Source organism: Dipodomys spectabilis, unplaced genomic scaffold, assembly GCF_019054845.1.
Source record: "Dipodomys spectabilis isolate Male_0828 unplaced genomic scaffold, ASM1905484v1 ptg000052l, whole genome shotgun sequence".
Classification (NCBI taxonomy): Eukaryota; Metazoa; Chordata; class Mammalia; order Rodentia; family Heteromyidae; genus Dipodomys; species Dipodomys spectabilis.
In genome coordinates, this window is record NW_024870729.1 from 10,826 (window position 1) to 37,198 (window position 26,373).

The 26,373-nt window shown below is 46.0% G+C and overlaps 1 protein-coding gene and 1 pseudogene across 1 annotated transcript; one reads left to right on the plus strand and one right to left on the minus strand.

The window, feature by feature from the left end:
- Positions 1–923: 923 nt before the first annotated feature.
- Adrb3 (adrenoceptor beta 3) lies at positions 924–3,238 on the minus strand. Its single transcript, XM_042679477.1, has 2 exons — positions 2,022–3,238; positions 924–948 (listed from the first exon to the last, which is right to left on the minus strand). Exons 1-2 carry the CDS (start codon positions 3,236–3,238, stop codon positions 924–926), a joined length of 1,242 nt encoding a protein of 413 aa, XP_042535411.1.
- Positions 3,239–17,282: 14,044 nt separating this feature from the next.
- On the plus strand, positions 17,283–18,348 carry LOC122107665 (annotated as a pseudogene).
- Positions 18,349–26,373: the final 8,025 nt, after the last annotated feature.

Here is a 26,373-nt window from a genome sequence, read left to right on the forward strand (position 1 = left end):
AGGCCCTAGGCCAGCACACAACAAATCCTGTGGCTCCTATGCACTTTGCAACTCACTTGCAAGTAGATTCCAAAAGTTTCAGACAGGATAGGAAGGAGGGGGGATCAAAGGCTCAACAGTCCCCTTCACCCAAACAGACTTCAGTTTTTGTTTGATGAGGATTAGAAGGAAAGGGACAGGGATTAGTCCTGATTTACTGCCTCTGTCAACAGCCAGCTCTGAGTTAAAAGGAAGGAGCAAATAGATTATGCAAAGAAAACAAAGGGAGAGAAAAAGAAGGCAAAGGACAAACTGCCTTCAGTAATATTTATTAATTGGATTTTAAATGGAAGGGATAATTTCCAATGGATCCCCTTCCTCCTAGCCCTGTAGAATCCCGCCGCCCCCCCCCCCCCAACCCTGAAGCATCCGCTTGATACTGCGAGGTAGATCAGAGCTGTTCTGGGTCTGAGGTGAAATGCTGGTACTAGGACAGCTGCAGTGAAGGAGTTAGGGACAAACCCAAACCTTGTCTTTTCTAGCCTCCTGCCTCTCCAGGCCAGAGCCTGGGCTACAGAGTTTAGAGAAAATGCAGCTGTTCATTCATGGGTCTGAGCAGCAGGAGGAAGGGAGCTGGGTGCAGAGAGCTGGGTGCTCTTCCCTCCCCCAGCACGCATGTGCTTTGGGAACACCCCCTTGGCCAAAGCCACAAGACTGAACTGGGGGCCATCCCGGTGACTCCCAAGCTGCTGAGGTAGTAAAGTTCAGGGCTTTCCAAAACTTCTCAGGTAAAAAAGAGAGAGGGTGGTAAAAATCCACTTGCATGCAGAGATCCAGCCTGTTCTGGAGAGCAGTTTCACAGCTGGGGCTTCCCTATGGCTCATTCAGATCACAGAGTAGAGACCTGCCAAAGGTTCTGCATCCATGGAGTTCTTTCTTGTCCTTCAGGCTTTGGAAATTCCCCCAGAAAGACCTACAAAACAGAGATAATAAGCGTTAGGGTGGGAACCCCAGGCACTGGAGAAGAATGAGAGACTCTTGAAGGCATCATCACACAAAAACAATGAGTGACTACCCAGCCACAAGAATCCCACTCTCCTCCACCCTGGCTCTTAGGGTCGGGCACAAATTCCCACTCACAAGTTGTTTGCTCGCCGCCTGTGGTCCTTCACACTGGAAGTAGGTTCTCACCTCCATAACCATCAAACCTATGAGAAAAAGCAGAACTGAGGCCAGGCAGTTGCTCTCAGTCCAAGACCCAGCCAGGTATAGTGATGGCCAGACATCCACATTGGCAGAAGAAGAACTTAGCTAGAAAAGCAAAAACTAGACCCACCAAGGGAGTCTAGAGGCCGAAGCAATGTCCCAAGGTGCCCTGAGTCCTAGGATGAAGAACAGCAAGCCTGCTTCCTCCATCTCAACAGTAGTGGCCCCATCCAGGAAAAGAAAGGGTCCCACTCCCTGTTCCTTCATATCCCGCCCCCTGCCATCTACTATATCCTGAGCTCAAAAATGGAGACACCGAGTCTGGTGCTGCTGCCCCGGCCCCGACCTGAAATCCTAGCTTCTCAAGGATGGAGCTCTGACGATCACAGTTCGAAGCCGGCCTGGGCAGGAAAGTCTCTGAGACTATTTTTTTTGGGGGGAGGGGGAGTCCGGTCGTGGGGCCTGAACTCTGGGCCTGGGCACTGTCCCTCAGCTCTTCAGCTCAAGGCTAGCACTCTACCACTTGAGCCACAGCGCCACTTCTGGCTTTTTTCTTTTTGCTTATGTTGTGCTGAGGAATCGAACCCAGGACCTCAGGCATGCAAGGCAAGTGCTCTACCACTGAGCCACCTTCCCAGCTCTCTGAGACTATTATCTCCAAATAATCACTAAATAAGCCGGAAGTGGAGCTGTGGCTCAAGTGGCAAAGCGTTAGCCTTGAGCAAAAAAGACAGTGGTCAGGCCCTGAGTTCAAGCCCCAGGACTGGCAGACACACACACACACACCACGGAGACACCGAACGCTTCCTAACTCAGTCCCTTCAGCCTGGGTTACCTACCTGTTGAGCGGCGGGCATTGCCTGGCCTGGGCCGGGCTGGCCAGGGCGGCAGGGGCGCCCGATGGGCCTCGGCCAGGGGAAGCGGCGGCGGCGCTGGGCTCCTCCGGCCGGCCGCGGCACAGGAGTCGGCGGAACGCGTTGCGGAAGTCCGGGCTGCGGCAGTAGATGAGCGGGTTGAAGGCAGAGTTGGCGTAGCCCAGCCAGTTCAGAGCAAGGAACACTGGGCTCGGCACGACCGCGGGCCCCACTAGGGCGCGCAGCACGTTGGCGAGGAAGAAGGGCAGCCAGCAGAGAGTGAAGGTGCCCATGATGAGCCCCAAGGTGCGCAGGGCGCGGTGCTCGCGGAGCGGCAGGAGGCGCGCGGGCCGCCGCGAGCCGGGGCGCCCGGCTTCGGGCGAGGCGTGCGCCGCTGCCGCCGCCGCGGGGGACGAGGAGCGCGGCGAGGCGGACGGCGAGCACGGGGAGGACGGGGCGGACCGGGATTCCTCGGGAGGGAAGCGGCCCCGCTCCCGGCGCAGCAGGCGCAACTGGCGCTTAGCCACGATGAAGACCCGCGCGTAGACGAAGAGCATGACGAGCAGCGGCAGGTAGAAGGACACGGAGGAGGAGAGCAGCGCGTAGGGCATGTTGGAGGCGAAGGAACAGCAGCCCGGGTTGGAATGGCATCGCTGCGCCTCGGCGTCGGCTCCCACGCGCCACCACTGGCTCATGATGGGCGCGAACGACACCGCGGCCGACACGATCCACACCAGGACCACGGCCGCCCGGGCGCGGCGTTTGGTAACCAGGGCGCCGTAGCGCAGCGGGTTGGTTACAGCCAGGTAGCGGTCCACCGCCAGGGCGCAGAGGGTTTCGATGCTGGCGGTTACGCACAGCACATCCACCGAGGTCCACAGCTCGCAACCCGTCGCGCCCAAGGGCCAGTGGCCAGTCAGTGCCAAAGTAGCCCCTGGAGGCACAACCAGGAGTCCCACCACCAAGTCGGCTGCGGCCAGCGAAGTCACGAACACGTTGGTCATGGTCTGGAGTCTCGGCGTCCGGGCGATGGCCACGATGACCAGCAGGTTGCCTCCCACCGTGGCTAGCGCCAGCAGCGCCCCGGCTAGTGCCGCCGCCCACGGTACCCCTGGCAGCCCACTCGTGTCGGCGGGATCGGGCGTGGGAGCGCCTGGCCACCAGACCAGAGAGCCATTCCTGTAGGGCCACGCAGCCATCCCCGCGTCGGGAGTGGGGCAGGAGGGGTCCCCCCGGGTCTCCTGGCTCAGGAGAGGGGACAGCAGGATGTGAGAGCGACTCCCCCTGTCTGGGCCATCTTCCCTACCGGCTCAGCTCTCCCCCACCCCCCCACCTCAGCCCCTACTCCTCGAAGCCTCTGCTCTTGGGGAGGAGTGGCGGCGTTTAAAGGGGCAGCGGCCAATAGTCTCCAACAGAGAGACCTCTGGAGGGTATTGGAGGGTGGAGAAGGACGCCCTGCCGCCATCAGTCCACCCACCATGGCCAGGAGCTCCACAGCTCCTTCCTGCCTAGGTCTCCCTGGAGCTGGGTAGGGGAAGGGGATGGGAGACTCTTCCCACCTCCAGGCTTTACCAGATCAGGACAGGACCTTCTCAAGGCAAGCAGAAAGACCTGTATTAGCCTCTCCTCTACTCCAGGTCCCCTATCAACGACTTTATTTTTTAAAATATATATTGGTGACACTGGGATTTGAACACAGGGCCTTTTGTTTAGGCTAGAGCTCTACCACTTGAGTCATCCTCTAGCCCTTTTTACTTGGTTTTGTTTTTGAAATAAGTTTGCTTTTCGTTGCAATAGGATCCCATGGATCTGTTTTTATTTTATTTAGGTATTGGAGTTGAACTCAATGCTCTAGCTAGCTTGTTGGATTGCTTACTGGATTGTCACTCAACCATTTGAACAGCCCTCCGGGTAAACTTTTTTGCCCAGGCTGGCCTCAAACTTCAGTTCTCCCCTCCTCAGCCTCCAGAGTGGGATTACAAGTAATCACTGCACCTGCCACATGATTTAGTTTTACATTTATTTGTTGGTTTGAGACAAGGTCTCAATATAAGGCTTATGCTGATCTTCAACTTTGAATGTTCCTGCCTCAGCCTCTCAGTGCTGGGATTACAGGCAAGAACCATCACATCCAGACTTACTTACAACGCCCCTCTAAGGCTTTCAAAATTAAACAATATAGGGCAGCCAATATCCTCTCCTCTCCCAAGGATTCAGATAATGAGATTTGTATCCTTTCCCTTTTTATGTTCCATTTGCCCTGTGTTCCATTCAGTTTTCTGTTCTTCTTCTTTTCCTTCCAGCTACTGGGGAAATGACTCTATTTCACATTTCCTATACCTGCCCCTTTTCACTTGCATTTCAAATTATTCAGCATCAGATGCTGACAGGTTTGTTTTTTTTAATCCCTATCTCCTCCTCCACACACCTTGCACACATAAAAACTTTTGGTAGGCCTCTTTAAATTCTACCATCATAAAAGACATTCTATAAGGGCTGGGAAGGTGGTTCAGTGGTAGAGTGCTTGCCTTGCATGCATGAGGCCCTGGGTTCAATTCCTCAGCACCACATAAGCAGAAAAAGCCAGAAGTGGCACTGTGACTCAAGTGGTAGAGTGCTAGCCTTGAGCTAAAGAGCTGAGGGACAGCACCCAGGCCCAGAGTTCAGGTCCCACAACTGACAAAAAATTGATAAATTCAGGCCAGGGGCATGGCTCAAGAGGTAGAGCATCATCTAGTGCAAAATTGTAAATTTGTAAATTCTAATCCCAGTACAGACAAAGAAGGAGGAGGAGGGGAAAGAGGAGGAGGGGAAAGAAGAAGAGGAGGAGGAGAGGGAGGAGTGGGGGGAGGAAGAGGAAGAAGAGGAGGAGAACTAGGAGGAGGAGGAAGAGGAAGAGAAAGAAGAGATGGGCAAAGTAGTGCAGACCTATATTCCTAGCTCTCAGGAAACTAAAGCAGGAAGAGTTCAGTTTTGATCCCAGCTATGTGGGCTACGTGGCAATACCCTAGTTCAAAATGTTTTTATTGTTGTTGTTATTGTTTTTTTCAGTACTGAGGTTTAAACTCAGAGCCTTGAGCTGAAAGACTGGTGCTCTACAACTTGAGTAAATCTCCACTTTGGCTTTTTGGTGATTAATTGGAGATTTTTCAGGCTGGCTTCAAACATTGATCCTTAGTGTCCTGAGTAACTAGGCTTCCAGGCATAACCCACCAAAATCTGGATCGTTTCCTTTTCCTTTTTTTTTTTTTTTTTTTTAACTTGGGACATAGCTTGGTGATAGAGTACTTTTCTGTCATGTTGACTGTTCTAATTCAATCTCTAGTACCACACAAACATATCAAAGGAGAGGGGGTGGATCAATGAAGGCTGGGATGTAACTCAATGGTAGAGGTGTGTTTAACATGCCTGAGGCCCTGACTTCCACCTAGCACTGAAAAAACAAATGGGTTTGTGGTTGAAGTTTGTCTAGAATCACACCCAGCTATCCATGATTCTCTCATCCCTCCTCTCCTCCATCGTAAAGTGTTCACACCACTTCCTTGAAGATTTAATTCATGACCTTTTGAAAACTAGAAGACATCTTTGTTGCTTTGTATGTCCCTCCCCCACAGTGTAACCCCCGCTTTCACTATATTTGATGTCAGTATAACTTGTGGAGGAGACGGGGACAAACAAGTCGTTTAAGGATACAGGTGGACCTGTTGCAACAATGAGAAGTACAAAATGTCATGTCAAAAACGAGCTTTACAATGTCAGTGTGTGGGGAGGAGGGGGGGAAGGATTGGGTGGGGGGGGAGGGGGGAGGCTGGGAAGGGAGGTGAAGGGTAAACAAAGGAGGAGGCTGCAATGCTTGGTAAGAAATGTATGCATTATCCTGCCCATGTAATTGTAACCCCTCTGTACAGTATGTTCTCAAATAAAATAAAATTAAATTAAAAAAAAATTAAAAAAAAAAAAAGAAAACTTCTAGAAGACATTGGGCTGAAGAACTCACTCATTGGGCTGAAGAACTCACTCATTATGTCTGGAAAGGCAGGCCTGGTGTTTTATTTACTATGTGCTATTTGTGTGTGTGTGTGTGTGTGTGTGTGTGTGTGAGAGAGAGAGAGAGAGAGAGAGAGAATGTGTACAGGCAGGCAGACAGGTGCTAGTACTGGGGCTAAACTCAGGGCCTGTCCCTGAGCTCTTGTACTCAAGGCTAGCACTCTACCAATTGAGCCACAGATGCACTTCTGCCTTTTTTGGCACTTAATTGGAGATAAGAGTCTCACAGACTTTTCTCTGACCTTCTTGCCAAGACTAGGTTTGAACCAAGATCCTCAGATCTCAGCCTCCTGAGGAGCTATGATTATAGATGTCATATGGCCCAGTATTTTAATGCCTCTGAAATCCCTCATACCACAGACCTAGCAGAAGTTTCTCTCACCTGATTCCCAGAACTTCTCCCTCTCCTAGTTCTGCCAGCCCTGTCTTCCAATCTCTAAGTCAGTTCCTCTAAAACTGGGCGTGGGGAGGAAAGGCTGGAAAATAAGCCCCAGTTTTCAAGTTGAGAGGTAGAAAGATTTCATTCCTTTATGAATTTGTCAGGTCTAACAAGACCTCATCCTTGAGCTGTCTCGCTTCCTCCCCTGGAACAATGGGACAAAAGGAGAACAAAATGATCATGGAAAATGCCTCCCGGGCCATGCCCGGGCTGTTCTTCTGAACTGCTCAGTATTTCAAAGACACCCTGTATAGTCACTGGTCTAAGCAATCCCTCTGGGAGGCTGAGCCAGGGGTCAGGAGTCAGGAAGGTTGGAGGGGACCAGAGAAAACCTAAAATTATCCCTGAGGAAGAAGGACCAGCTGGGCTCCCAGGGACCCAGCAGCTCACCCATGAGCAGGGTTTGTAGCGGGATCTCAAGTGAATGTTTTCCATGCCCATAAAGGACCACATACAGGCCCTGGATCCAGGGAAAGGCCCAGAGGGTGGAGGTGAGGAGGCAGTGGCCCCGCCCCTCCCTGGCTAGGTCCCAATCATGCCAGGGTGGTGAAGGCCCCACTTGGCCAAGGCTTCTTGCTGATCAGCTTGGGAGTCCATCGCTCCCAAGCTGGGTTTCGCAACACCCCAGAGTGTTGCCAGGTATCTCAAAGGGGTGTCATAAGATTCTCAAAAAGCAATCTTTAAAACAAATCAAACTATTCTGGAAAACTTTTCTGGAGAAAGAGAAGAGGACTTCATAAGTCAAGTAAATTAAGGATGTCACTGCTTTCTGGGAAGATCTTGTTACTCAAAGAAAATGTAAAAAAATGTTTACACCAAAAAAAGAAACAATGGAGCCTGGCACTGGTCACGCCTGTAATCCTAGCTACTAGGACGCTGAGATCTGAGGATCACAGTTTGAAGCCAGCCTGGAAGGAAAGTCAAAGTAACCACCAGAAAACCAGAAGTGTGCTGTGGCTCAATGTGGTAGAGCGCTAACCTTTAGTGAAAGAGCTCAGGGATAGCACCCAGGCCCCAAGACCCCCAAAAAAGAAAAGAAGCAATGAGGTTGGCTCCAGTGGCTTACACCTATAATCCTGGAGTCTGAGATCTGACCATCATAATTTGAAACCAGCCAGAACATGATCTCATGACTCAGATCTCCAATTAATCACCAAAAAGCCAGACGTGGAGCTGTGGCCCAAGTGGTAGATTGCCAGCCTTGTACAAAACAACTCAGGGACTGTACCCAGATCCTGAGTTCAAGCACAGAGAGAGCAAGAGGAAGAGAGAGAGAGAGAAAGAAACAGAAGAAAGAAAAAGACGGAAGAAAGGAAGGAAGGAAGGAAGGAAGAAAGAAAGATATTGATTGCTCAAACTGCAAGAGCATCCCTGAGTTTGAGGAATGGTCAGCCCAATAAGCAAAGCACACCTGAGAAGAGATGAACCAAACTCTTATCTCCAATTAACCACTGAAAAAAAACAGAAGTGGAGCTGTGGCTCAAGTGGTAGAGCACTAGTTTTGGACGGGAGAGGGGGATAGAAACTTCTCGGACAGAGCCCAGGTCCTAAATTTAAGCCAGAGGATCGACAAAAGAAAAAAAGAAAGCAAAAGAATATGGAAACTCATGTCCTTCCTTTGTTCCAGCTCTTCCCTCCTTGCCCTACTGCTCCGTTCCCCTGTAGCTCTCATCCTACAAAGCTCTGTCTTTGCCACTTTGGTTTGTGGAATTGTTCTTTGCTGTTGTTTTGTGTTTGTGTTGTTGTTGGTGGTGGTGGTCAAGGCCTGGGTGCTGTCCTTGAGCTTTTTTGTTCAAGGCTAGAGCTCTACCGCTTTAAGCCACAGCTCCACTTCCGGGTATTTTTGATGGTTACTTGGAAGTAAAAGTCTCATGGACTTTCCTGCCTGGGTTATCTTCAAACTACAATCCTCAGATCTCAGCTTTCAGAGTAGCTAGGGTTACAGGTGTGAGCCACTGGCTCCTGGCTCCACTAATATTTTATATACATACAAATCAATACAAATATGCATTTTGTGAGGATTTTTTTCCACACAAAGATACATTATTCTCTACCTTCCTTTCTCTCTTTTTTCTTTCTCTTTCTTCCTTTCTTTCTCTTTCTTTCTTCCTTCCTTCCTTCCTTCCTTCTTTCCTTTCTTTCTTTCTTTTTTCCTTTCTTCCTTCCTTCTTTCCTTTCTTTTTTTGTCAGTCATGGGCCTTGAACTCTGAGCCTGGGTGCTGTTCCTAAGCTCCTTTTGCTTGAGACTAGCACTCTACCATTTGAGCTACAATACCATTTCTGGTTTTTTTTCTGTGATTAATTAGAGATATGAATCTCACAGACTTTCCTGCCCAAGCTGGCTTCAAATCTGGATCCTGAGGTCTCAGCTTCCTGAGTAGCTAGGATTACAGGCATGAACCAGTGACGTCAGGCTTTGTACCTTACTTATTTTACCTTAACTAAATAGCTGTGAGCCTTGTTGAACACTCAAACGAGTCCCATTTTTAGTCTTCTGTTGTGTGGACACACCACAGCGTATGAAAGCAAACATCTACTGATGCCACAGTTAACTTCCTATCTTTAGTAGAAGCTGGTATTGCAATGAGCCACTGTCCACATGGCATCTCTCATGTGTGTAAGTCTATCTGTAGGATATGCTGCTATAAATAGAATCACTATGACTAAGGCATATGCATTTGCAAATTTGGGAGCTATTGCCAAATTTCACTCCCCTGGCATGTACCCATTTACACTCCCACCATCATTTCTGGTGGCCAACAGGAGGTTGGTTAGAGGCAAGTAGCCTGCTGCTCTGGGAAGTCATCCTAATAGCTGCTCCATGGGGAATTACTGCTGCCTGGTCTGTAGAGGTCATCCAACTCTGGGCAGACACATACAGTGCCAGAAAGAGTATTGCCCAGGCTCTTAGTCTCACATGACCCTTGTCCTGTGCCCTTGGAAGCAGGCAGTACATGTGGGCTCTGAGTCTTCAGAGGTCACAACTTCAGGTTGTTATTTATGTGTTGGGGGCTCCAGAAATAGAGGATCTATGTCTGATAGAGTAGCAATCATGATTTAGAATATGTGATTGGCAGAGCCAGAGGAGGTAGCAGCTGTTTGATGGACAGAAGTTTTGTTAGCAAGGAAGTAATCTCTCTCCCTGGTAGGTTGTAACTTGTAATCCTCTGAACATAATGGCTGGCACATGTATGTGTGTGTGTGTGTTTTGGTGATACAGCAGGAAGAATCTCAGGAGAGTATAGGATTATGGCAAATTGGTAGTGTGTGTGTGTGTGTGTGTGTGTGTGTGTGTGTGTGTGTGTGTGTTAGTGCTGAGAACTGAACCTAGCATGTACTCTACCACTGAGCTATACCCCCAGCCCTAAAAAGGTGGCTATATCCTACCACTCACAATGTATCTTCCTTACTTGGGAGGAAATATAAACTAGGTGGATGTTTTCCCACTGCTTTAGCCTGTCTCTCTTCTCTATAGCCTTCAGTAACCATCCATTTCCAGGTGTGTTTTAAAAATATGTGTATTTGTGACCTTCAGAAGTGGTTTGCTGGATTTTGGGGGGGTCATAATTAGTCCAAGAGGTTAGGGAGAAAGTAGCAAATCATGAGAACTAGATTGCCTTCAACACCATCATTCTGCAGAATTAACACAGTGAATCTCCAGGGAAACTGAGGCTTGTTCACAATCATAAAGTATTTCTAACAAGCACTCAGGTGCTCAAGGGCTGGCCTAGAACAAGAGTCCTATACTGGGATAGAAAGGGGAAAACAGATAAGGTCTTCTAACTATGTTTTCATTTTATTTGCTTGTTTTTGTGCTGTTTTGAGGCCCTAAGAATAGAACCCAAAGCCTCAAGCATTCTAAGCACACACTCCCACTGAGCTACAACCAACTGCCCCTCAGCCCTGGTGCCTTCTCTTCTAGTTCCTGGTCATTAATGCAAAAAGAAACCAGGAAATTTTTTATTCCTGAAGCAGGAAGAGAAAACCGGTTGTAGTACCTGAATAGTCCATCACTAAATCCTTGACTAACTATCATATAAGATGCTTTCAGGGTTTGGGAAGAGTTGCAAACCCCACCAAAAGCCCAGAAAAAGATCTAGGCCTCTGTCCAGGAAGAAACCCCCTCCTAGGAGGCAGGAGGAGCAGAAGAACAAAGCAGAGTTAGTATCCACTCACCCTACATTTCTCTCATCACTTTCTGAGTCACCCCCTGGATAAGGCTGACTAGTTTCTACTTAGTCACTTCCCTGATGGAGCGAAGAAGGCAGGTTGGGTCTTCGGGCCCTTTTCCTCCTCTCTCCCAGAAAGAAAGATCTAACAGGGCAGGAACCTGTCTGGTGCTCAATGGGAACATGCCCAAACACTTCCTCCTACCTTCCTGCCTCCTCCCCAGGGATGGGAGAGTATGCTAAGGAAAGAGAGGGAGCCGACTGGTGCTGGAAGGACATGAAGATGGTCTCTCCTCTGATTAGAGCCCTCCAGTAAAGGAGCAGGTGAGGAGCCTGCCTGGATTGGGCTGGGAAGGTGGCTCAGTGGTAGAGCGCTTGCCTCGCATGCATGAGGCCCTGGGTTCGATTCCTCAGCACCACATAAGCAAAAAGAAAAAAGCCAGAAGTGGCGCTGTGGCTCAAGTGGTAGAGCGCTAGCCTTGAGCTGAAGAGCTGAGGGACAGCACCCAGGCTCAGAGTTCAGGCCCCACGACTGGACCCTCCCCCCCCCCAAAAAAAAGAAGCTCCTCAGGAAACAAGTCTGTGGAGTGTCATGACCCAGTATCAGCTGTAGAGTGTTTTATCAGGTCTTGGATTCAATCTCCAGTTAAAAAATAAAATCGAAGCCAAGCACTGGCATGAATCACCAGTAGGTTTCATAATCCTGACTACTCAGAAGGCTGAGATATGAGAATCTTAGTTTGAAGCCAGCCTAGGCTTCAGTCATAGGGCTTGAACTTTGGGTCTGGGCGCTATCCCTCAGCTCTTCAGCTCAAGGCTAGCGCTCTACCACTTGAGCCACAGCCCCACTTCCAGTTTTCTGAGTGATTTATTGGAGATAAGAGTCTCACAGCCTTTCCTGCCTGGGCTGGCTTTGAACCACAATCCTCAGATCTCAGCCTCCTGAGTAGCTAGGATTATAGGCATGAGCCACCAGTGCCCGGCTACTGTAAGACTTTTATCTCCAATTAAACAAAAAGCCAGGACTGATTATTTAGCTCAAAAGCTGAGTGACAGCACAATGCCCTGAGTTCAAACCCCAATAAAGATACAAAAAAGAGAGAAAGAGAGAGAAGGGAAGGGAAGAGAAGGGAAGGGAAGAAAAGAGCAGATGCTGGAAGGAAAGGCTGTGCAGAGGGAAAAAGATGTGTTTTCTAGTTTTTGAAGAAGCTATGGGGGGAAAAATGTCATTTTTTGTATGTGTGTGCCAGTACTGGGGCTTAAACTCAGGGCATTATGCTCTTGCTGGCTGTTTCACTCAAAGCTGGAGCTCTACCATTTGAGCAACACCTTCACTTCAAGCTTTTTGCTGGTTAATTGAAGATAAGAGTCTCGTGGACTCTTGGGTTGGCTTTGAATCTTGATTCTCACATCTCAGCTCCTCGAGTAGCTGAGATCGAGGGAGTGAGCCACCAGTGCCCAATTCACTTTTTTTTTCAATATCAAGAAGAAACAAAGCACCTTGCTTTCTAATCAGGATGGGACTATTTTCCTTCTTGCAATAAACAGCACCAAGACAAAATAATATTGAGGAGTGGAATCCTGGCAGGGCAGAGTGGGCTGTCTGCTTTCCTTCGTCTCCCTCTCAGGTAAGAGAAGGAAGAGCCAGTCACCAGCTGGGATCTTTCATGTGGTGTCAAGGTTAAGGTCTGAGACAAGAAGGAGGCATTGTTCTTGGAAACCAAAGGAAAGATGTTAACGTTCATTTAGGATGGCCATACATACTGCAAACACAAGCAGCAAGGCAGAACAAGCCCAGATCAGAATTCTCTCATTTACAAGGACACACAGAGAAGACGGCAAGTATTCCAACACAGAGCACACACACACACACACACACACACACACACACACACACACACCTACCTGCATAGAAGTACACACCATTAGATACACACCCTGAGTGGTCTACACAGACTCCAAAGAAATTCAAATATATACCTTCATTCTCCACAAAAAGAACTGTCCATGCAATACACTAAGCCTGAGTCTACCTACTAGCAAATACAAGCCCACATTCCATGCTAAAGCATGGAGAGGTCAAGGCCCTGTACCAGCACTAAAAATAAACTAAATTAAATTAAAAGCCCAGAGAAGTAGAATTACTATACAGCAAAACAATACCAGAGGAAAAAAAGGAAGGAAGGAAGGAAGGAAGGAAGGAAGGGAAAGCAAAGTAGGCTTGAGTGTGTGTGTGTGGGGGGGGGGGGGTTGGGCACCAGAAACAGTAGGGAGGGCTATGGAAGAAGGTGAATGAGGATGAATGTGGTCAATGTAGTTCATTTGCATATATGAAAATTGTCAAAATTGCCTTAAAAAGAGATAGTGCGATAGGAGGAATGGTAGAGTGATCAATTGGAATACATTGTTTTCACGTATGGAAATGTCATAGTGAAAACTCTCGTTAAGCAAACAATGTATGCTAATAAAAAAAAAAAAATCCTGGACCCAGACAAGAAAGTCAGGGAGACACTTACCTCTAATTATCCACCAAAAAGCTGAAAGTACAAGTGGTAAAACACTACCCTTGGGCAAAAAAAACCTCAGGGACAGTGCCCAGGCTCTGAGTTCAAGCCCCAGTAATGGCAATAATAATGATAATAATAATAAATTCCTGGAGACTATAGCCTCCATCGGTTGGGCTGGGAACGAATTGTCTAAGCCCATGGCTGCTAGAAGCTGTGCAGAAGCTGAACCAGGTCAGGGACTGGCACACTTGGCTGCATCTCTCACTGCTCATGTCTCAGCAGTAGTGCTAACTACACAGAGCTAACTACACAGGTCTCCAGTATGCCGTGGGAAAGTCAAAGCATACAAGGTAGAGCAGCCTCAATGAAACCCCTCAAAGCCCTGTTTACTTGCTTGGAAGGAACAAGTCACTGACTAGCCAGCATACCATATGGGTTGTTTGTCCAGGGAAACTCCTTGGCAGTCATTTTTGTTTGTTTGGAATGGCTGAAGGATGCCCACCCTCCTGTGTCAATTATTCATTCATCTGTCTGCTCTTATTGGACACAACCAGGTGCCTTATATCAGGTCAGATGTTCAGAGATACTAAGAGATTTCAGTGTGGCAGCTGCCTTCACAGAGTCCATTCTAGGAGGTGAAAACTCAGGAAAGTGACCACAGGACAAGGGCAAAATGGAGAAGGAGCATCACTGATAATGGGCTTCCAAGAGGAGAAATTGCTTCCAGAAATTACACGGAGGAGAGTTAGAGGTGACAGTAAACAGTTAGGTCTTAGAAAGCCATAGAAAAGGGAAACCCATCCCAGACACTAGGACTGGCACAAAAAAAGGTGTAGATCTTGGTCACTAAGGCTTCTTTCAGTTTCTTGGTCTGCCTGCATATTGTGCCCAGTCCCTTGTAAGGGATGCCCATTGGTATTATTATCACCCTCAACCCCAGATAACCTACCTTCCTCCATTCATACGCCATTGCATTCAAATGCACACTTGAAACATTATGTTTTGATCCTTGCCCCTCATTTTGAATCTGTCAAAATTACTACTTCCTCTGGGTTCTATTGTTGTATTACTAAAGCAGCTTCTTGGGCTAGGAAGGTGGCTCAGTGGTAGAGTCCTTGCCTTGCATGCATAAGGCCCTGGGTTTGATTCCTCAACACCACATAAGCAGAAAAAACCAGAAGTGGCGCTGTGGCTCAAGTAGTAGAGTGCTAGCCTTGAGCTGAAATGCTCAGGGACCACACCCAGGCCCAGAGTTCCAAACCCCATGACCGACAAAAATAAAAAATAAAATGAAATAAAGCAGCTTCTCCTCCTCCACCTTTTTTGATGCCACTATTAGGGCTTGAACTTGGGGCATGGGCACTGCCCCTGAGTTTTTTCACTCAAGGCTGGTGCTCTAAGCCACAACTCCACTTTTGGCTTTTTGGGGGTTAATTGAAGGTAAGAGTCTTCTGAACTTTCCTGCTTGGGCTGGCTTCACACTGTGATCCTCAGATCTCAGCCTCTTGAGGAGCTAAGATTACAGGGGTGATCTATTGGCACCAGGTACTAAAGCTTCCACAAACAACATCCTTCATCTACATTTCACCTGTTCCTGGGGCCCTCATCCCACAGCATCTCTCCCAGGGCAGCCTTCCTGCCTGGGCTCATCAGCCTGAGAAGACCACAAGGAGCCTTTCCATGTGGTGTTTTGCTGGTGCAGCTTCCCATGGGAAGGAATGAGGATTCTAGGGGCTCCTGAACACCCATGCAGCGTTCTTCACAATAACCACACTGTCAAATAAACCAAGGTGCCCAAAAACTGGCAAATATAGAAATTATGAATATGCATATATCATAGTTTATATCATATATACACATACATGGAATACATATATACATGCATGCATGGACTATTCTTGTGACATGAGAAAAATAAAATGATGTCATTTAACAAGAAACTGGGGTGGTAAAAGAGGCACCAGAAAATCAGCCTTGTGGAACACATGGGTCCTGGGGCTTGAACTCAGGGCCTGGGTACTGTCTTTAGAGATTACATTTACAGAAGAGATGGCTGCTCTAAGGGCTTTTCATTTACACCTAAAGCAAATGCTTTAAGTAAATGAAAAGGTCCACTAGGAATGTCCTTCATAAATTCCAAATACATTCAAGGAAATGTTTCCATGTGCAAAGGAACTGTAAAGAATGAAAGTGCAAATGACATTATAGGTGTGTTTTGAAAATGGTTCTTGGGGTCTAGGGGCATAATTCAAATGATATAGGGCCAGCCTAACAAGTACAAGGCACTGGGTTAAAATCTTACTACCACCCAAAATAAATAACTAAATATTTTAAAAAATAAAGACACTTTCCAACTTAACTGAATTTCACAGCATACTAAAAAAAACCCCACATATCATAACCAATGAGGACTTACACCAGGGATATAAGAGAAATTCAGTATGTGAAAAGGAACATATGTCACAAGAATAGACCAAAGAGGAAAATCCCATGAGAATATCAACTGGTGTAGGAAAAGTTTGATGTTAATCAAATTCAATATGCTTCCATAATAAAAATACTCAACAAGGCCTTGTGCCAGTGGCTCACACCTGTAATCCTAGCTACTCAGGAGGCAGAGATCTGAGGATCGCGGTTCAAAGCCAGCCCCGGCAGGAAAGGCTGTGATACTCTTATCTCCAATAAACCACTCAGAAAACCAGAAGTGGCACTGTGGTTCAAGTGGTAGAGCATTAGCCTTGAGCTGAAAAGCTGAGGGACAGACATCACCCAGGCCCAGAGTTTAAGCCACATGACCAACCAAAAACAAAAAAAACAGCCTCCAAAAGAACAAAATATTTTGGAACAAATTGTACCAAGGAGCACTGTTTTAAAAATGCTAAAGTTAAGCTGGGCACTGATGCTTCATACTTGTAGCTACTTAAGTAGGCTAAAATCTGAAGCTCATGGTTCAAAGCCAGCCCATTGTACTCATATATCTGATGCTTTGTATTCATAATCTGACTTGTTGGATTAAAACCTTTTTATATAACTACTTAAAATATCAAAGAGGAAAAAAAAAAAACAGATGGAAAGCAGGATGCTAGTGGCTCTCTCCATAATCCTAGTTACCAAGAAGCTGAGATCTGAAGATCATCTTTCAAAACCAGCCTAGGCAGGAAAGCCTATGAATTTCCTTTTTCTTCTGTCAGTTGTGGGGCTTAGAACTCTGGGCCTGGTCGCTGTCCCTGAGCTCAAGGCTAGCACTCTACCACTTGAGCACAGCGTCACTTTCAGTTTTCTGGTGGTTCATTGGAGATAAGAGTCTCACAGTCTTTCCTGCCTGGGCTGGCTTTGAACGGTGATCCTCAGATCTCAGCCTCCTGAGTAGCTAGGATTACAGGCGTGAGCCACTGGTGCCCTGCCCCATGAAATCTTATCTCGAATTAACCTTCAAAAACTCAGAAGTGGATGGCACTGTGGTCGTCCCCGCGGACTCTGGGCAGTGGGTTGGGACGAACCTGAACCTCTTGTCTTGAGGCCTGGCTAGGACTTCCCCACAGTGCGGCCACAAGCCCATGTTTGGAGCCAGGAGTGAGGAGACTTTTGCTCATGTTGTCAGCCGCACAAATCTACATCATCGTGATTGTCCAGCTCCCTGCATCTGTAGCCTACTGCCTGTAGAAGCAAACATTTTAGCATATAATTTTGAAAATGCATCTCAGATATTTGAGGATCTCCCAGCAAGGTTTTGTTATAGACTGCCTACGGAAGGTTTAAAGGGTTTTTTGATTAACTCAAAACCAGAGAATGCTTGTGAACCCAGAGCACCTCCACCACTCAAAAACAATTCATCTGGCACTTTCATTGTGCTAATTAGAAGACTGGACTGTTATAAAGAGCAGAAGGAGGGTATGAGGAGGGGGAAGGACTGTTGTGTATACTCTAGCAGAGAGAGAAAAAAGAAGTCACATTTCACACTTGCCACTAGGAGAAAGGGCAACTTTGTTGAAGCATGCTCATGATGACCCTTGAGTGACAGGAAAACTGGAGAAGGTTTTAAATGCACAGAGAATAGGATACAAAGCAGCCATAGTTCACAATGTTGAGTCTGAGGACATCATTAGCATAGGATCCAAGGACAGTAAGTACAGTTGATGTGTTAAAGAAAATTGACATTCCATCTGTCTTTACTGGTGAATCGTCAGTAAATTCCCTGAAAGATAAGTTCACATAAGAGAAGGGGAACTGCATTATCTTGGTTCCTGAATTTAGTCTTCCTTTGGAATACTATCTGATCCCCTTGCTCATCATCCTGGGCATCTGTCTTATCTGGATAGTCATTTTCAGGATCACAGAATTTGTCCGGGACGGAGCTAGAAGAAACAGACTTCATAAAGACCAACTCAAGAAATTCCCTGTACATAAATTCAAGAAAGGAGATGAGTCTGATGTCTGTGCCATTTGTCTGGATGAGTATCAGGGTGGAGACAAGCTCAGGATCCCTCCCCTGTGCCCACGCTTACCACTGCAAGTGTATAGACCCTTGGTTAACAACCACAACAACAACAGCAACAACAAACCTGTCCTGTTTGCAAGCAAAAAGTTGTTCCTTCTCAAGGTGATTCAGTCTCTGACACAGACAGCAGCTGAGAAGAGAACGAAGTATCAGAGAGCACCCCTTTGCTCAGGCCATTTGCTTCTGTCAGCACCCAGGCCTTTGGAGCACTGAGGAAAGCGCACTCCCAGCAGAACATGACTGAGTCCTAGAACATGACAATGAAGACACTGATAGCAGCGATGCTGAGAACAAAGGTAGTGACCACGGTGTTGAGGTCCAGTTGCAGCCAGGTGAACATGATAACAACATAGCAAATACTATGTGGTGATTGGTTTACTGTCTTTAAAATGTTTATTTAGGTATATAACTTGGTTTTCTGCGCCCTTTAGATTACTGTAGAAATAACTTTTTTGCTATTCTAACTTCATCAGATGACAAACAGGCTTTCACCCCATACTTCATTTCACTAACAAGTGACCGAAGGCTGCTACAACTCAGGCATCACGTTAATGCTTTGGGGGTCAGATACACTCAGACATTTTTGTTAAACCCTCAGTACAGCTTGTGATGAAAGCCTAGATTACAGTATGCACGGTGTGTGTTACAAAGGAAGTCAGTGCGTGGCCATGTGACGTGACCTGGGCCAGCATACCTCTATAAAGTCACGTGGAACTGCAGAGTGGGATACTTGTTCTGCTGTTTGCCCAGATTTCCATCATTACTGAGGGGCAGCAAGGTAATTTCATGCTTTCCCTCTTATCAGCCCTGCAAAGAAAAGAAAAGCTGCCTTTCTCAAGTCATCTTATCCATATAGGAAAGATCTGCAGTTAGTGTAGATTTCAAAGTTATCTTTTTTTCTTTCAGTTTTTAGTGCTGCAAGGTCATGTAGAATTTGACTCAGTGGTTAAAGCACTGTCTGAACTTTAGGCACAGATTTCATTGTCCTCAAGGATTTCTGTTGTGATCAGAGCAATAACAAGATGCTGCATGTGAATTCCACATTTCAGTAGCTGATAATACTTGGTTCATATGCCTTTTAATAAAAGAGCACCTTCTGCTAATTAGCCCTGCTAGTAAACTATGTACAGAGGAAATTACTCAAATATTGGATTTGGAAGTAAGTGCTGCTTAACAATTAATGTATTGGATCAATTTATTATGAAAGCTAAATTATACATTAGTGTAACTATGTAAAAAGTACTTATGTAGGGCTGGGAATATGGCTTAGTGGTAGAGTGGCTTGCCTAGCATGCATGAAGCCCTCAGTACCACATAAACAGAAAAAAGGCAGAAGTGGTTCTATGGCTTAAGTAGAGCACTAGCCTTGAGCACAGAGAGGTTGAGGGACAGAGCCCAGGCCCTGAGTTCAAGCCCCAGGACTGGCAAAAAAAAAGTGTATAATCAAAATACTAAGGATTTTTATCTGGCCTTGAATGAGGGAAGATGAATGTTAATAAATACGTTTTCCACTCTAAACAAAAAAGCCAAGACAAAACGATATGGCTCAAGTTGTATAGCACTAGCCATAGTGCAAGCATGAGGTCTTGAAGCCAAGCCCTGGACCAGCAGAGAGAGAGAGAGACAGAGAGACAGACAGAGACATACAGAGAAAGACAGACAGAGACAGAGGGGGGAAGGAGGGAAAGAAGGGGAGGGAGGAGGGAGGAAGGGAGAGAGAAATAGAGGGGGGAAGGAAGGAAGGGAGAGAGGAAGGGAGGGAGGGAGGGAGGGAAAGAAACAGATTGAAATATAATTTTATGTTGACTAAATTGACTATAAGAAAAACAAACCAAAATGAAACAGAAAATTGCAAAGATGTGGAGAAATTGGAATCCTCATGCAGTTATATGATAACAGTGTAAAATGGCACAGCCATTGTATAAAACAATTTGTTCCACAAAAAGTTAAACATAAAATTCCATATGACTCAACAATTCCACATATCCCAAAGAACTGAATAATAATAATTCCAGGAAGCACAAAGGTAAGCAATCCCAGTGTACCTCAGATGTATGGATAAACAAATCTAGTTACAATGGAATTGTTTTCAGCCAAAATGAGTATTCAGGATGGATCCTAAAAACAGTAAAATAAGTGAATTAAGTCAGATGCCAAAGGAAAAATAGCATATGATCCACTTTTGTGAAATATTCAGATAAGCAACTTCACTGAGACAGAAAGTAGCATAGAGTTTACCAGGGGCTGAAGGGAGTTGAAGAAGGAGGTATTGCTTAACGAGTGCAGAATTTCAGTTTGGGGTCATGAAAAAATGTCAGAGTAAATAGTGGAAATGATTGCACAACATTGTGGATGCAGTTCATACCACAGAGCTGTGCATTTAAAAATAGAACGCTCACGCATCTGTAGCTCCTGTCTGTAATCCTAGCTTCTCAGGAGGCTGAGATCTGGAAGATCACAGTTTGAAGACAGTCTAGGCAGAAAAGTTCTCTAGACTCCATCTCCACACAATAACCAACAAAAAGCCATATTGGTAGCTAATTGCAGGGAAGTAATAAGTTTCAAAACAATTGAGTAGGTTTGCAGATGAAATAGGATTCCCATGGGCTGATCACTATGCCAGCCAAGAGATAGGTCCATGGGAGGAAAAACACTGTTTTTTTCTACTTGGTTTGTATTGGAAAAGTTCTATTATAAAGAAAAACAGGGACTGGGAATGTGGCCTAGTGGTAGAGTGCTTGCCTAGCGTACCTGAAACCCTGGATTTGATTCCTCAGTACCACATAAACAGAAAAAACCAGAAGTGGCTCTGTGGCTCAAGGGGTAGAGTGCTAGCCTTAAGTTCTGACCAAATGCACATGCACTCACTCTGTTTCTCTCTACAGGGTTGTGCTGCATGGATGCTTTTACACTTCTAAAGCTGTTTTCTGTTTGACCTGTACTCACCTTCTATATGGGCATAGCTCTACCAAGAGGTGTGAGTGGAATCAGGATGACTTTCCTGTGAAGTGATTCTGTTAGCCAGATAAAAAGGGAGTAGGAATTTTTTTTAACAGAGAACAGAATAGACTAGCATGAACCAAGATACAGAGGCAAGAACCCATGAGTGATTCAGGGACCTATTTACCCAGAAATGAGCTCTGAGGCTTCTCACCACAAACCTCAGTGAGAAGAAATGAACTGAAGGGGTTAGAGGGAACTCAAGCCTTCAGCACATTGGTCCAGTCCTGCTCTACTACCACCTAGACATCTTTAGGTGGCTACATGAGCAATATCCAGGAAAATGCTTGAGAGAAGAGGGGCCTAGGGCTGGGAAGGTGGCTCAGTGGTAGAGTGCTTGCCCTGGGTTCGATTTCTCAGTACCACATAAGCAGAAAAAGCCAGAAGTGGTGTTGTGGCTCAAGTGGTAGAGCCTTGAGCTGAAGAGCTGAGGGACAGCGCCCAGGCCCAGAGTAACAAGCCCCATGACCGACAAAAAAAAAAAAAAAAAAGAGGCTAGTGGTGAATAGCCAACTGGTTTTGTTGGTGGTTGTTGGTAGTGGTAGTGGGGCTTGAACTCAGAGCCACGGTGCTATACCTGAGCTCTTTTGCTCAAGGATAGAGCTTTGCCACTTTGAGCCACAGCTCTACTTCTGGTTTTCTGGTGGTCTCATAGACTTTGCTGCCTAGGCTGGCTTTGAACTGTAATCCTCAGATCTTAACCTCCTGACTAGCTAGGATTACAGGCATGAGACACTAGCATCCAACCTAGACAACTGTTTTCAAAGATTCTGCGACATTCTTATCTCTGATTAGTCACCAAAAAAAAAAAGCCAGAAATGGAGCAGTATTAAAGTCCAGAGTTCAAGTCCCAGGTCTGGCAAAAAAAAAAAAAAGAGAGATAAGATGATTTAAATAATATTGTATATACAATTAGGAACAGTAGCTCAGGCCTATAATCCCACCTTCTCAGGAGACTAAGACCTGATGAATCACTGTCCATAGCCAGCCAGGCAGAAAAGTCTGTGAGTCTCCATCTCCACTTGAGCAGCAAAATGCCAGATTGGAGGTGTGACTCAAGTAATAAAACACCACCCAAGAGCAAGAAAGCTAAGTGAGAGCCCCCTACTAGCAGACAAATAGACAGACAGACAGACAGACAGACAGACAGACAGACAGACAGATAGATAGATAGATAAAAGATAGTTGAGACTAAGAAACACCCCTACCACAAAGGAGCCAGAACCTTTGATGGGATCAGTACACCAGAGGATTCCTACCAAAAGAGCTAGCAGAAGGCAGGAATGGAGGCCAAGATGCTAGTCCCCTTCCTGAATGAGGACCCTCTGGCTGCTTAATGAGCACCTCACATTCTACAAAGTGAGAGGACCCCAAATCTATCCTGAAGAGCTTCAACATTCAAATGCCTGTTTCAGTGTTGCCCCACCTGTAATAAAATAGCTGGGTACTGTTTTCTTAGACACAATCAAGTAGAACTTTTTTATTTTATTTATTTATTTATTTATTGTCAGTCATGGGACTTGAACTCTGGGCCTGGGCGCTGTCCCTCAGCTCTTCAGCTCAAGGCAAGTTCTCTACCCCTGAGCCACAGTGCCACTTCCGGTTTTCTGGTGTTTTATTGGAGATAAATGGACTTTCCTGCTTGGGCTGGCTTTGAAACGTGATCCTCAGATCTCAGCCTTCTGAGTAGCTAGGATTACAGGTATGAGCCACTGGTGCCTGGCCAAGTAGAATTTTTTGACCATTTTTATGCATTTCAAAAAAGCCCCTGAGGTTTCCTCATAGTTGAGAGAAAGGGGAAAAAAAAGAAAAAACTGCAACATGATTAGAGATTCTTTATGAACTCCAGGCTCACAAAGCACACAAAAACCAAAACAAAAAGTCACAATATATAAAATAAGAAACTGCTATTTTCCATTTCTTGGAGTTCATTTCAATAAACATTGTTTTATATGATCATGTGCAAATAGCAACTGAGCCCTTGTGATCTTCTCTTAAGACTATCCTTTGGTCTCAATGTGTGAATGCTTAGTGTCTTATTTAATTTGTCATGTACAAGTGTAATTTTTTGTCTTTTACCATCCATCATGTTTACTTTTAGGCTTATAGGCACAGTCTAATTACTACCAATGAGGGAAACCATGCACCCTGTGTTTCTTTGGGTCTGGTTTACTTCACTTAAATAATTTTTTCCAAGTTTTTCCATTTGCTTACAAATGAGACATTTCATTCTTTCTGATGGAAGCATAGAATTCTACTGTGAATGTATACCACATTTTCTTGATTCATTTATCCATTGAGGAGCATCTGGGTTGATTGCATATCTTGGCTATGGCAAACAATACTGCAATGAACATGGTTGTGCTGGTAGTTTTAGTGTGGCCTGGTTTGTGGTCAATTGGGTAAATGCCCAGAAGTGGAATTGCTGGGTCATAGGGGAGCTCTATGTTTAGTCTTTTGAGAAACCTCCATACTGCTTTCCAGAATAGGTGAACAAGTTTACATTCCCACCCTTTTGGCACATCCCAACCAGCATCTGTTCTTCTTATTAGTTTTCTTGACAATGGCCACTCTAACTGGGGTGAGGTGGAATCTCAATGTTGTTTCTTTTATGGCCAGAGATGTTGAACATCTCTTCATGTGTCTATTGGCCATTCTTACTTCTTCTATGAGGTGTGATTGTTTCTTTGAGGATTTGTTTTGGGAAGGTTTAATTTTTTAAGCTCTAATAGATATGGAGCCTTTGTCTGATGCATAGTTAGTAAAGATCTTCTCCCATTCTGTGGGCTTCCTATTTATCTTGCTAGCTATGTCCTTTGCCATGCAGAAGCTCTGCGGTTTGATGCAGTCCCATTTACCCAGTCTTCCTTTGATTTGTTGTGATTCTAGATCATTACTTAGGAAATTTTGACTCTTGCCTAGGAGCCCTAACTGTTTCCCCTAACCCTTCCTTTCAGTTTTCTGCATGTATATAGCCAACTTGAAACAGTAGAATCTTTAGGAGGGGAAAGGCTATGTGTGATTGCTCTTGTCTGTAATCCTAACTACTCAAGGCCAACATTCTTGGGACCCCATCTCAACCAATAAAAGGTGGGCATGGTGATATGTGTCTGTCCTCTGACCTATGGGAGAAATACAAACAGGAAGATGGCAATCCAGGCTAGCCTGGGTATAAGTGTAAGACCTTATTTGAAAAATAAATAAAGTAAAAAGGGCTCAAGTTGTAGAGTGCTTCCTAAGAAGCAGAAAGCTGGGAGTTCAAACTCTACGAACATTAGAGAGAGAGACAGAGACAGAGAGTCAGAGAGAGTCAGAAAGAGTGAGAGATGGGGACTATTAGGAGGTCATTTGAGGCATGTCTTTGAAAAGGACATGGGGATCCTGGCCCTTTCCTGTTTCTCTCTTTGCTTTCTGCTTTGTTTTATTTTTTGTCGGTCGTGGGGCTTGAACTCTGGGCCTGAATGCTGTTCCTCAGCTCTTCAGCTCAAAGCTAGCACTCTACCACTTGAGCTACAACGCCACTTCCGTCTCTCTTTGCTTTCTGGCCACAGGGAGATGAATATGGCTTCCTCATCACATGGTCCACTCATGCTGTATTGTCTTGCTACAGGCCTAAAACAACAGAGCCACGTGACCATGGATTGAATCCTTTGAATCAGTGAGACAAAATAAACCTTTCCTCCTTATAAGTTTGTTTCTCTCAGGTATTTTGTCATAGCAATGGATAGCTGACTAACAAAGTGTTTGTCAGCCTTGCCAGGAAAACCCTAAGCCAACTAGGGGCTTTCTGAGGAGTCCTTGGGTTCTCAGGTAATGAGTTATAATATATACTTAATTTACTTAGGGTTACTGTAACCTGGACTAGCAAAAAAGAAAAGAAAAGAAAAAAATAAGAGTCCAACCTCAGGTATGCAGCAAGTTAAATGAACAATTGCTGTTTCTTGGTTTGTCTCCAAACTCTTTCTGTCTGTACTCTCCTCCCCACTTCAAGGTCCCTAGTTGTCTGAGTGTTTTGTGAATTTTTGTTTTGTTTGTTTTTGTTTTTAAGGGCAAAAGATAAAAATTTCCCTGCTGCCAGCCCCAATTGTCCTGGCTACTTCCCAAATTTCATGCTGGCACACAACTAAGCTCCAAGGACTACCCTTCTCTGTTTGCTGGGCTGAGAGAGAGTGGCAAAGCCAGGTGTGGTCTGATCTTGGGCTTTCTCCCAATCCCCTTGTAAGGCTGGGGGAGGGTGGCAGGACAGCTGTCCATTGGCACCAAATATTCAAATGTTCCTTGCAAGATTCCTCTGCCCTATATGAGGATAGGATGGAGGTCTGTTGGGGATGCTCTGGAGGCACAGATCAGGGACTTTGGAGAGCAAAGGGAAGAGGGAAGATCTGAGCTGAGGTCCACTCAGCTCCCATGCTGTGCTAGGCAGGCCACGGCAGCAAGGACATTCACACAGGTCTTTCCTAAACAATTATGCATCCTTTAGGGCTCAGTTTTACTTAGCTTGTTACTTTCTTTTCCATCCTTGTACCTAGGCTTCAATCTTTTCCAGGTTAGAAAGTGATTCCAAAGGCATGATACCATTTGAAATCAAAGCCATCCCAGTAACCAGAATGTGTTGAAGAAGAACTCCCAGGCCTGCAGGGAGATGTCCAATTCCATCTATCCACAATCACCAGGAAGAGACAATAGGACCCATGGATAGAGAATTCCACACTCACAGGCTAGGTCTTCAGTCACTTCCAGAATGAAGGTCCCCATAGGCTGTAGCTGATGTAATCTTGCCACGTCTCCCTCCACCTCCCTGGTATGAAAGGAAAAATGCTTTCAAGGCCTCTACAAAGGCCTCCAGCTCAGACAACTAAGGGGTCACTGGTATCAGCCTTGCATTCTAACCCCTGTTCTCATGTCTCCTGGCTCCCACCCAAAAGGTGGAGACCCTTCCATAGACCATTGAGTCATGGTAGAGGAAATGCCAGCACATGGGAGTGGGGCCAACTTGCCTCACTGGCTAAGAGCAGAGTTAAGCTTGGACAATGAGTCTATCCTGAGGTTATCACTGTTCAACTGGCTATGGGTTCTTCCTGCCCAGCTCTGGGTAACAGACCTAGCAGCTGATGCTGGGTGGAGACAAGCTTTTGAGACCTGAAGCTGGGTGTGGGATTGCTGAAGCTGGGGTGTGGGGCTGCTGATGACCTCTGGAGATAAAATGCCAGAAGGAAATGGGAGGCTGAGGAGAATAACACAAAGACATTGATTTCAATCTGTTGTCTGTCTACAAAAATAACCAAATGCTGCCCAGCACTGGTGGCTCACACCTGTAATCCTAGTTACTCAGGAGGCTGAGATCTGAGGATCATGGTTCAAAGCCAGCCTGGGCAGGAAAGTCTATGGACTCATCTCCAATAAATCACCAGAAAATGGGAAGTGGCGCTGTGGCTCAAGTGGTTGAGCACTCACCTTGAGCTGAAGAGCTCAAGGACAGCGCCCAGGCCCAGATTTCAACCAACCAAAAAAAAAACCCAGCAAATGTCCACTGGATTTAGAAGAGCATCCTAGGCTTGGTGAAATATAAAAGAGATTAAATGACAAAAATATGCTGTCAGAGAGAGTAAGCACCTCCCTAATGACTTCCACAGCGGCTGAACTAATTTTTCTTCCTGATGGGCTCCCTTTCCTC

Coding starts and splice junctions, on each gene's coding strand:
- Adrb3 (XM_042679477.1), bottom strand. CDS start 3,238: ATGGCTGCGTGGCCCTACAGGAATGGCTCTCTGGTCTGGTGGCCAGGC. Junction 949..2,021: donor TGCCCGCCGCTCAACAGGTA/GGTAACCCAGGC, acceptor TTTTGTAGGTCT/TTCTGGGGGAATTTCCAAAG.